The sequence below is a fragment of the Oncorhynchus masou genome, chromosome 27 (assembly GCF_036934945.1).
Source record: "Oncorhynchus masou masou isolate Uvic2021 chromosome 27, UVic_Omas_1.1, whole genome shotgun sequence".
Lineage (NCBI taxonomy): Eukaryota > Metazoa > Chordata > Actinopteri > Salmoniformes > Salmonidae > Oncorhynchus > Oncorhynchus masou.
The window spans coordinates 5,602,073-5,614,572 of NC_088238.1; the positions used below are offsets into that span (position 1 = coordinate 5,602,073).

Here is a 12,500-nt window from a genome sequence, read left to right on the forward strand (position 1 = left end):
GATGGAAGAGAGAGAGATAGCAGTCAGGTGCTCTCCTGGCCTAAAGGAATTACAGAGGGAGTCAGCTCTCCTCTCCTCTCCCCTCCCTTCCCCTCCCCTCCCCTCCCCTCCCTGCCCCTCCTCTCCTCTCCTCTCCTCTCTTCTCCCCTCTCCGCCCCTCCTCTCCTCTCCTCTCCCCTCCCTGCCCCTCCCCGCCCCTCCTCTCCTCTCCTCTCCCCTCTCTGCCCCTCCTCTCCTCTCCTCTCCCCTCCTCTCCTCTCCCCTCCCTGCCCCTCCCTCTCCTCTCCTCTCCCCCCTCTCTGCCCCTCCTCTCCTCTCCTCTCCCCTCTCTGCCCCTCCTCTCCTCTCCCTCTCCCTCCCTGCCCCTCCCCGCCCCTCCTCTCCTCTCCTCTCCCCCTCTCTGCCCCTCCTCTCCCTCTCCTCTCCCCCCTCTCTGCCCCTCCTCTCCCTCTCCTCTCCTCTCCCCTCCCTGCCCCTCCCCACCCCTCCTCTCCCTCTCCTCTCCCCTCTGCCCCCTCCTCTCCCTCCCTCTCCTCTCCCCTCCCTGCCCCTCCCCACCCCTCCTCTCCTCTCCTCTCCCCTCTCTGCCCCTCCTCTCCTCTCCTCTCCTCTCCCCTCCCTGCCCCTCCCCGCCCCTCCTCTCCTCTCCTCCTGTCTTGTCAGATTATATAAGTATGTTCCCCCCTGACTGTCACGTCGAAGTCAACTGCTACCATCTTTATTTGATGGGCTGGTAAGTAAAGTTAACTGACTGTTGAAATCCCCTCAAGGTTCCACGGCAGAATGTCAACGCCTTCTAGAATGCACACAGAATGGAATGTTCAGTACACAAATTAATATTACATGAACTGTTCAGAGAAATGTCGTTGTCATACAGTATCTATGTACATGGATTACAGAAACTGCTTGATGTATAAGAAACTATATTACAGTACTACTTAAACAGTACTACTTGATTATGCGCATACAAATCCTACTTGATGACACACTACTGTAAGTACAGTTCATGATGATTATTATCAGGCTTTAGGACTAAAACACGAGCTACATAATTTTCTAATAGGAAATAATTAATAGATAAATAGTCTTCCTCTCTGAAAATGTCCAGTAGAGGAGCTGTAGAGTGGAACGGGTGGTGACGGACAATAACATGTATTCTGCTGCAGAACGGAACCAAGGAGACTGGGCTCACACACACACACTCACACTCACACACACACACACACACACACACACTGGGGGTTTGATGCAGGGTTTAATGGGAAATAGAGAGACTTGATAGATGTTCCATTCACACACCGTCACGCTCTAGATCACTGGCCCAGCTCTGGGACACACACACATGAACACGCACACACACACACACACACATGGACACAGGACACACACTTGGATAGAAGTGAGCACGGATGCGCAAATGCACACACACACACACACAGGTACGCACAGATGGCTCACACACAAAACACACTCAAGCAGACACGCAGGCACACACACACACAAACACACACACACACACACACACACACTCAATCTGGTCATCAGATAATGAGACTGGCCACATGCTGCTCTCTGACCCCTAGTACTGGCGGGAAGCACATTAAACAATCAACCACACACACCCCATCTCAGTGATAATGTCAGCCTTGATGGCTTCCAGTCAGTTTGTCACCAAGGTCACGGTCCCTATCAGAAAACATCTCAAGACATGGATAGAGTGAGTTTACAGTACTGTGGTATAACTCTCTCTCTCTCCTTCCCTCTCTCTCTCTCTCTCTCTCTCTCTCTCTCTCTCTCGCTCTCTCCTTCCATCCCTCCCTCTCTCTCTCTCTCCTTCCCTCTCTCTCTCTCTCCTTCCATCCCTCCCTCTCTCTCTCTCTCTCCTTCCCTCCCTCTCTCTCTCTCTCCTTCCCTCCCTCTCTCTCTCTCTCTCCTTCTCTCCCTTTCCCTCTCTCTCCTCTCTCCTGCTCTCCCTCTCCCTCTCCTTCTCTCTCTCCTCTCTCCACTCTCCCTCTCTCTCCACTCTCCCTCTCCCTCCCGCTCTCTTACCCCTCCGGATGCTGTGCCCCTCAGCCCAATGACACAGACGTAAGTAGACGGCATCATTTCATTCTCCTTCTCAATCCCTTCTTTTTTAGCAGGGCTCAATTTAACATCTGTGCTTCACTGAAACTCATTACATTATGCACACACAGCATTCACACGTTACATTCAGACTCTCACACACACACACACACACACACACACACACACACACACACACACACACACACACACACACACACACACACACACACACACACACACACACACACACACACACACACACACACACACGCATCACTCACACACACACACACACACACACATTCACAACATCTCATTCAGACTCTCACACATCACTCACATCACTCACACGTTCAGACTTTCTGTCACGTCCATCCACTCTGTTGTTGTGGGTATGCTACATCTCCCAGCATGTTTCTCTGCTGTTGTGGGTATGCTACATCTCCCAGCATGTTTCTCTGCTGTTGTGGGTATGCTACATCTCCCAGCATGTTTCTCTGCTGTTGTGGGTATGCTACATCTCCCAGCATGTTTCTCTGTTGTTGAGGGTATGCTACATCTCCCAGCATGTTTCTCTGTTGTTGAGGGTATGCTACAACTCCCAGCATGTTTGTTGTTTTTCTGATTGGAAACAGAGAGCAGATCCATAGTTTGAACAGTTAGAGCTGCCGCCCATCACTCACACGGACAAGCAGCACCGTGGACAAGGACAGTGGGAGAGGGAGCGCTCATGCAATGCACATCTCTCTCTCTCAATGTCAGAGCTCTTCTCCAGACTGCAGCAGCAGGGTGTGTGTTTAGTGTGTGAGTGGAGGCCAGCTGAACAACCAATCCTGAACTGCAGCAGTAGGGGCCCTACTCTCCAGACTATAACCACCTCCTTAACCCAGGCCTCTGCTTGTGTCCCAAATGGCCCCTTGTTCACTATATTAGTGCTCTACTTTAGACCAGAGCCTATTTGGGTTGTGTTCAACAGTAGTGCACTATATAGGGGATAGGGTGCCATTTGGTAAACAGCCTCATCCTCTGTAGCTAGTAGCTGTGCCCTGGCTATTAACTACTATAATATAGCTAATAGATGTGCCCTGGCTATTAACTACTATAATATAGCTAGTAGCTGTGCCCTGGCTATTAACTACTATAATATAGCTAATAGCTGTGCCCTGGCTATTAACTACTATAATATAGCTAATAGCTGTGCCCTGGCTATTAACTACTATAATGTAGCTAATAGCTGTGTCCTGCCTATTTACTGCTATATAATAGCTAATAGCTGTGCCCTGGCTATTAACTACTATAATATAGCTAATAGCTGTGCCCTGGCTATTAACTACTATAATATAGCTAATAGCTGTGCCCTGCTAATTAACTACTATAATATAGCTAATAGCTGTGCCCTGGCTATTAACTACTACAATATAGCTAATAGCTGTGCCCTGGCTATTAACTACTATAATATAGCTAATAGCTGTGCCCTGCTAATTAGCTACTATAATATAGCTAATAGCTGTGCCCTGGCTATTAACTACTACAATATAGCTAATAACTGTGCCCTGCCTATTAACTACTATAATATAGCTAATAGCTGTGCCCTGGCTATTTATTACTACAATATAGCTAATAGCTGTGCCCTGGCTATTAACTACTATAATATAGCTAATAGCTGTGCCCTGCCTATTAACTACTATAATATAGCTAATAGCTGTGCCCTGCCTATTTATTACTATAATATAGCTAATAGCTGTGCCCTGGCTATTAACTACTATAATATAGCTAATAGCTGTGCCCTGCTATTAACTACTATAATATAGCTAATAGATGTGCCCTGCTTATTAACTACTATAATATAGCTAATTGCTGTGCCCTGCATATTTACTACTATAATATAGCTAATAGCTGTGCCCTGCCTATTTACTACTATAATATAGCTAATAGCTGTGCCCTGTTATTTACTACTATAATATAGCTAATAGATGTGCCCTGCTTATTAACTACTATAATATAGCTAATAGCTGTGCCCTGGCTATTTACCACTATAATATAGCTAACAGCTGTGCCCTGCCTATTTACCACAATAATATAGCTAACAGCTGTGCCCTAGCTATTAACTACTACAGTGTAGCTAAATGCACGCTGCCCACTCAACCCATCCAGGACTCTATAAATGACAGAGAGAGAGAGAGACCACTTACAGAAGGCCAGGCAAGTAGTCACAACAGAGGGGTTTCTCTCAGAGTGAGGGGGCGGTAGGTAGGCAGATACAGTAGATAGGTCTGTTGTCTCTTAGTGGTTGAAGAGATGGTGTGTGTGGGCTGGGAGGAGGGAGGACTGGTGAGGTTCATAAAGGAAATCAATAATGTTCATACAATATGTATGTACCAGCATCCCTGTTGTGTTTCTCTGTGTGTTTTCCAATAACAGACAACAGGAATTATTCTCAGGGGAGGGAGGGGTCTGGGTGGGGGGGGTCTGTTACCATGGTAACATCTCTGTGCTGTGACTCATTGTGGTTCAAGAGCAGTCACAATGATGACCTCATTTCCTCTATTTGGAGACTAACCCTCTGTCTTTTGTCTTTATTTTTTATTCTCACTTTATCTCACTTTTCGTCTCTCTCCATACTTCTCTCAATTCAATTCAAGGGGCTTTATTGCCATGGGAAACATATGTTTATATTGCCAGAGCAAGTGTAGTAGATAATAAACTTAAATAAACAATAAAACAATAATAACCACTAAAAATGAACAGTGAACATTACCCTCACAGAAGTTCCAAAATAGTCAAATACATTTCAAAATGTCACATTATGTCTATTTCCAGTGTTGTAACGATGTGCTCTTTCTCACTCCCTCTCTCCAGTGCTCTAATACAGAGGGCATCTGTCCGCTGGCATGTGAAGCCATGGTGAGGATCTACAGGCTATGTGTGCATCCCAAATTACACCCTAGTCCCTTTATAGTGTACTACCAGTGACCATATCACTGTATAGGGATTAGGTTGCCTTTGTGGACACAGGCCATATCTCCTGTCCTACTGTGGTATGTAGCCATCTCACACTCCAACCCTGTTGACCCCTATACCACAGCCATGACCTCCATGACCTGAGTCACATGACTTATGGTCCCTTACATCAACCTGCCCCATTATAAAGACCCTGCCTCAGGGTGTCAGGTTGTATGATGGACCATTAGTAAAAGAGATCGGCTGGTCTCTGCTTGTCAAGAAACAGCATCCATCACTGTCTTCTCTTCTCTCATCTGTCCTTACTATCCTCTCTCTCTCTCTCTTTCTCCTTCTCTCTCTCCCTCCCTCTCCCTCCCTCTCTCTCTTTCTCTCTCTCTCTTTCGCTCTTTCTCTCTCTCTCTCCCGCTGTCTCTCTTTCTTTCTCCTTCTCTCTCTCTCTCCCTCACCCTCTCTCTCTCTCTTTCTCTCCTTCTCTCTCTCCCTCCCTCTCTCTCTCTCTCTCTCCTTCTCTCTCTCTCTCTATATATATATATATATCACTCTCTCTCTCTCCATCTCTCCCTCTCTCCTTCTCTCTCTCTCTATCTGTTTTTCTCTCTTAGGACCTGGCCTGCTACCTCATCGACAGCAATGCTTTCATAATCATCTCCAAAGAAAAAAGCCATGTGAGTAACTCTGATAGATGTTGAGATAGATATACAGTGTGTGTGTGTGTGTGTGTGTGTGTGTGTGTGTGTGTGTGTGTGTGTGTGTGTGTGTGTGTGTGTGTGTGTGTGTGTGTGTGTGTGTGTGTGTGTGTGTGTGTGTGTGTGTGTGTGTGTGTGTGTAGTCATGTGCTAGGTAGCACAGCAGAGGGAACATGACTGTACAGCTCATATACTAGAGTCTGTATAGTCTGTACTATGTCACTGAACAGAACAGAAGAACCAGTTCATAGTAGTGTATAACTGTAGTGTATAACTGTAGTGTCCCAGTCCATAGTAGTGTATAACTGTAGTGTATAACTGTAGTGTCCCAGTCCATAGTAGTGTATAACTGTAGTGTATAACTGTAGTGTCCCAGTCCATAGTAGTGTATAACTGTAGTGTATAACTGTAGTGTCCCAGTCCATAGTAGTGTATAACTGTAGTGTATAACTGTAGTGTCCCTGTCCATAGTAGTGTATAACTGTAGTGTATAACTGTAGTGTCCCAGTCCATAGTAGTGTATAACTGTAGTGTATAACTGTAGTGTCCCAGTCCATAGTAGTGTATAACTGTAGTGTATAACTGTAGTGTATAACTGTAGTGTCCCAGTCCATAGTAGTGTATAACTGTAGTGTCCCAGTCCATAGTAGTGTATAACTGTAGTGTCCCAGTCCATAGTAGTGTATAACTGTAGTGTATAACTGTAGTGTATAACTGTAGTGTCCCAGTCCATAGTAGTGTATAACTGTAGTGTATAACTGTAGTGTCCCAGTCCATAGTAGTGTATAACTGTAGTGTATAACTGTAGTGTATAACTGTAGTGTCCCAGTCCATAGTAGTGTATAACTGTAGTGTCCCAGTCCATAGTAGTGTATAACTGTAGTGTCCCAGTCCATAGTAGTGTATAACTGTAGTGTATAACTGTAGTGTATAACTGTAGTGTCCCAGTCCATAGTAGTGTATAACTGTAGTGTCCCAGTCCATAGTAGTGTATAACTGTAGTGTATAACTGTAGTGTATAACTGTAGTGTCCCAGTCCATAGTAGTGTATAACTGTAGTGTCCTAGTCCATAGTAGTGTATAACTGTAGTGTCCCAGTCCATAGTAGTGTATAACTGTAGTGTATAACTGTAGTGTCCCAGTCCATAGTAGTGTATAACTGTAGTGTATAACTGTAGTGTCCCAGTCCATAGTAGTGTATAACTGTAGTGTCCCAGTCCATAGTAGTGTATAACTGTAGTGTCCCAGTCCATAGTAGTGTATAACTGTAGTGTATAACTGTAGTGTATAACTGTAGTGTCCCAGTCCATAGTAGTGTATAACTGTAGTGTCCCAGTCCATAGTAGTGTATAACTGTAGTGTATAACTGTAGTGTATAACTGTAGTGTCCCAGTCCATAGTAGTGTATAACTGTAGTGTCCTAGTCCATAGTAGTGTATAACTGTAGTGTCCCAGTCCATAGTAGTGTATAACTGTAGTGTATAACTGTAGTGTCCCAGTCCATAGTAGTGTATAACTGTAGTGTATAACTGTAGTGTCCCAGTCCATAGTAGTGTATAACTGTAGTGTCCCAGTCCATAGTAGTGTATAACTGTAGTGTCCCAGTCCATAGTAGTGTATAACTCTAGTGTCCCAGTCCATAGTAGTGTATAACTGTAGTGTATAACTGTAGTGTCCCAGTCCATAGTAGTGTATAACTGTAGTGTCCCAGTCCATAGTAGTGTATAACTGTAGTGTCCCAGTCCATAGTAGTGTATAACTGTGGTGTATAACTGTAGTGTCCCAGTCCATAGTAGTGTATAACTGTAGTGTCCCAGTCCATAGTAGTGTATAACTGTAGTGTCCCAGTCCATAGTAGTGTATAACTGTAGTGTACCAGTCCATAGTAGTGTATAACTGTAGTGTATAACTGTAGTGTCCCAGTCCATAGTAGTGTATAGCTGTAGTGTCCCAGTCCATAGTAGTGTATAACTGTAGTGTATAACTGTAGTGTCCCAGTCCATAGTAGTGTATAACTGTAGTGTATAACTGTAGTGTCCCAGTCCATAGTAGTGTATAACTGTAGTGTCCCAGTCCATAGTAGTGTATAACTGTAGTGTATAACTGTAGTGTCCCAGTCCATAGTAGTGTATAACTGTAGTGTCCCAGTCCATAGTAGTGTATAACTCTAGTGTATAACTGTAGTGTCCCAGTCCATAGTAGTGTATAACTGTAGTGTATAACTGTAGTGTCCCAGTCCATAGTAGTGTATAACTGTAGTGTCCCAGTTCATAGTAGTGTATAACTGTAGTATAGGCCTTGTAGGAATTTAGGGTCTAATCTCTCCACTGGGACTGAGGGAAAACACACCACACACACACACACACACACACACACACACACACACACACACACACACACACACCAGAGGCCCATTACACTGGGCTTGGCTCCTGACTAATTGTTTTGCTGGTTTTTATTGTCAGTGTATCGACGTAGAGGCTTCCAGGCTTCCAGGGCCGTGTTAGAATAGTGTTTATCTAGGAAACACCTTATCTATCCTCTCTGTAGACCAGATAGGTTGGATATTGTCTCCTTCAGTCCATGTAATATATTTCTTACCACATGCTCGTGTTGTAATCTGCGTGCGTGCGTGCGTGCGTGCGTGCGTGCGTGCGTGCGTGTGTGTGTGTGGGTGGGTGTGTGGGTGGTGCAGGAAAGCTTGGCGGGTAAAGCCAGCTGATCTTGTCAACACGAAACAGAGATGAGAAAACATGCTTGATCCCCTGTCCTACTTCCTGCACCCTTCGGGCGGCACGAGTTACAGATGGAAATGGTCCATTTACACAAATGACAACACACCTCACTCAATTCAGCGCTTCCTAGTTCCATGCGTCAAACCATGTATCAAAGTTATTTCAGTTATATTAAAACCAGGGAAATCTGGAGAGTCCCCCTACTGATTATAGACACGTAAGTTTAATAAATTGTGACAATAAAATAATAAGTACGTTTATAAGCAATAGCATGGTACAAGTCTTACTACACGATATACATATCAATCAAACACGGTTTATTAAAAATAGACACTTACCAACAAATACAAGAACCTGTTTCAGTTTAATACAATATGCAAAGAAATACAAGATGTAGACCAGATATAGATTCATTAATAATGGCTGTTGTTGCGGAAAAGGCTTTCGACACTCTTGAATGGCCATTTCTATTCAAAATTTTGGAAGCTTTCAACTTTACAGCTGAAATAATACATTTTATAATAAATATTCTATTCTATTCTATATTGTATATCCCCTAAAGAAAAGATATACACAAATAATATATGATCTGATGAAATTGCTTTAAAAAGGAGCACAAGACAGGGATGTCCCCTCTCCCCCTCCTGTTTTCACTGGCAATTGATCCGCTTGCAGAAAGAATTAGATGTATACAGGTATCAGTATTGGTAAACATGAACATAAACTAAACTTATTTACAGATGATCTCCTGATATTCCTGACCAATGTTGAAAACTCAAAACATTTGACTTCTCCCAAAGTCTGAGAGGGGTTTTAACCTTGTATCAACTCACTACCCAAGGCTTTTACATGCTACATATACTGTAGTTAAATGCATTAGAGAGGAACACTGGGCTCATGTTGAAGATGTGCTCATCCATCGCCAGAATCTCCTTGTGTCTATTTTGAAAGGATAAAGAACTATTAAAAACGTCATAGTTAAGAACACTATAACAATATGGAAGAAGATTAAACGTGTTCTACAAGAACCAATATCGCTCCCTAAAACACCACCTGGTGGAACAATCCTTGCATAGTTTTCCAGAAGTCTCTGATAAATTGGTCCACATGGAAAACTAAAGGCATAGTAACTCTAAATGACTTGTTCATAGGAAATACTTTTATTTCCATGACAGCTTTAAAAAAATAAAAAAAGATATGTTAAAATATGTGCACCATAAAAGTTGTATACAGCATCACCTAATGTCCATTTGAAATCTTTAGGACATCAGCGCAATCTAGAGTGAATCCTATTTGAGTCAGAAAAGGTTTTTCATATGAAAGGTAGGCTAAACATAACCTTACGGAGAGCCAATCCAACTGACAACCTCTTAGAAAAACATCATCTAAACCATTGGAACCAAGACTTAAAATGAACTGATATTGGCACAAGATGGAGGGAATGTTGGAAGATCACTGGTGCAGCCAATGCAGCCTGGATGCTGGCTGCCCCTCGGTTCAAACACACACACACACACCAAACACAAACCCACCAAACACAACATGAGTTATTCTCAGCTGAGGAGCAACGAGGCGTCCTAATCACAGCCCCTGGGAAACAGCTAGTTATTGTGTTGTCACTTTTCTGTCTGTGTCTTAAAATTAAAACTCTTTCAGTCTCCTAGTTGTATTGTGTCTATGCCTGTGGAACAGGGAGGAGGGGGGAGTAATTGTAGCCAACTGTCTCAGTTCATATTTTATGAGTGTGGGGGCGGCAGGTAGCCCAGTTGCTAGAGTGTTGAGCCAGTAACAGAAAGGTTCCCAAGCCTGTCGATCTGCAAGGCACTTAACCCTAATTGTTCCAGGGCCATCAATAGTGGCTGGCCATGACCCCCCTCTCTGAGGGTGTCTCAGGTAGACTGGGATATGCAGGAAACACATTTCCATTTAACCTCACACTGGATATGTGGAAAACAATATGAGCCTATTTCAACGTGTGTTTGTGTTTGAGCAGTACTTCCTTAAAACTAAAATAGGTCACAGGAAACAGTCTATCCCCACATACCTAAATTGAAGCACCTCTGCAGGCACACACACACACAGACACACAGACACAGACACACAGACACACACACATACACACACACACAGACACACATACACACACACAGAGACACAGACACAGTCTAAAATAGGTCACAGGAAACAGTCTATCCCCACATACCTAAATTGAAGCACCTCTGCAGGCACACACACACATACACACACACACACACACACACACACACACACACACACACACACACACACACACACACACACAGACACAGGGAAACAGACACAGTCTAAAATAGGTCACAGGAAACAGTCTATCCCCACATACCTAAATTGAAGCACAGACACACACACACACACACACAGAGACACAGACACACACACACACACACACACACACACACACACACACACACACACACACACACACACACACACACACACACACACACACACACACACACACACAGACACAGGGAAACAGACACAGTCTAAAATAGGTCACAGGAAACAGTCTATCCCCACATACCTAAATTGAAGCACACACACACACACACACACACACACACACACACACACACACACACACACACACACACACACACACACACACACACACACACACACACACACACAGACCCAGCTCCTCTATACACAAATAAGATGATGAATGAACGTATGAGTGGGCTAACACAGTCTTTAGCTCAGTGTGCCAACACAGTCTTTAGCTCAGTGGCTAACACAGTCTTTAGCTCATTGGCTAACACAGTCTTTAGCTCAGTGGGCTAACACAGTCTTTAGTTCAGTGGGCTAACACAGTCTTTAGCTCAGTGGGCTAACACAGTCTTTAGTTCAGTGGGCTAACACAGTCTTTAGCTCAGTGGGCTAACACGTTCTTTAGCTCAGTAGGCTAACACAGTCTTTAGTTCAGTGGGCTAACACAGTCTTTAGTTCAGTGGGCTAACACAGTCTTTAGCTCAGTGGGCTAACACAGTCTTTAGTTCAGTGGGCTAACACAGTCTTTAGCTCAGTGGGCTAACACAGTCTTTAGCTCAGTAGGCTAACACAGTCTTTAGTTCAGTGGGCTAACACAGTCTTTAGTTCAGTGGGCTAACACGTTCTTTAGCTCAGTGGGCTAACACAGTCTTTAGCTCAGTAGGCTAACACAGTCTTTAGTTCAGTGGGCTAACACAGTCTTTAGTTCAGTGGGCTAACACAGTCTTTAGCTCAGTGGGCTAACACAGTCTTTAGCTCAGTGGGCTAACACAGTCTTTAGCTCAGTGGGCTAACACAGTCTTTAGTTCAGTGGGCTAACACAGTCTTTAGCTCAGTGGGCTAACACTTTCTTTAGCTCAGTGGCTAACACAGTCTTTAGCTCAGTGGCTAACACAGTCTTTAGCTCAGTGGGCTAACACAGTCTTTAGCTCAGTGGGCTAACACAGTCTTTAGCTCAGTGGACTAGCACAGTCTTTAGCTCAGTGGCTAACACAGTCTTTAGCTCAGTGGCTAACACAGTCTTTAGCTCAGTGGGCTAACACAGTCTTTAGCTCAGTGGCTAACACAGTCTTTAGCTCAGTGGACTAGCACAGTCTTTAGCTCAGTGGCTAACACAGTCTTTAGCTCAGTGTGCAAACACAGTCTTTAGCTCAGTGGGTTAACACAGTCTTTAGCTCAGTGTGCAAACACAGTCTTTAGCTCAGTGGATTAACACAGTCTTTAGCTCAGTGGGCTAACACATTCTTTAGTTCAGTGGGCTAACACAGTCTTTAGCTCAGTGGGCTAACACTTTCTTTAGCTCAGTGGGCAAACACAGTCTTGTGATGCCCAGATGACCCAGATCAAACCCAATCAGTCACACTGGACATTACATCCCATGGTACACTGCCAGAGATATTACTTAGCCAAGTGGTCTCAATGAGTATAGACTGCTCCTTTATGACTTTGCGAGTCCTTCAAATAAAATGTCCTAGTAAACTGAAAGCCCAAGAACCCAACACAAATCCTCAGAGGTAGT

General features: G+C 44.2%; 2 protein-coding genes across 2 annotated transcripts in view; one reads left to right on the plus strand and one right to left on the minus strand.

The window, feature by feature from the left end:
- cacna2d4a (calcium channel, voltage-dependent, alpha 2/delta subunit 4a) overlaps window positions 1–12,500 on the plus strand; it is a 241,211-nt gene that overhangs the window by 215,586 nt on the left and 13,125 nt on the right. The window contains exons 25-27 of the mRNA XM_064939205.1: window positions 2,074–2,088; window positions 4,927–4,971; window positions 5,634–5,696. Of these exons, the coding sequence (XP_064795277.1) occupies window positions 2,074–2,088; window positions 4,927–4,971; window positions 5,634–5,696 (123 nt within the window). The remainder of the gene's footprint in view (window positions 1–2,073; window positions 2,089–4,926; window positions 4,972–5,633; window positions 5,697–12,500) is intronic.
- LOC135515580 (leucine-rich repeat and transmembrane domain-containing protein 2-like) overlaps window positions 1–12,500 on the minus strand; it is a 241,374-nt gene that overhangs the window by 119,504 nt on the left and 109,370 nt on the right. The gene's annotated exons all lie outside the window — the stretch shown is intronic.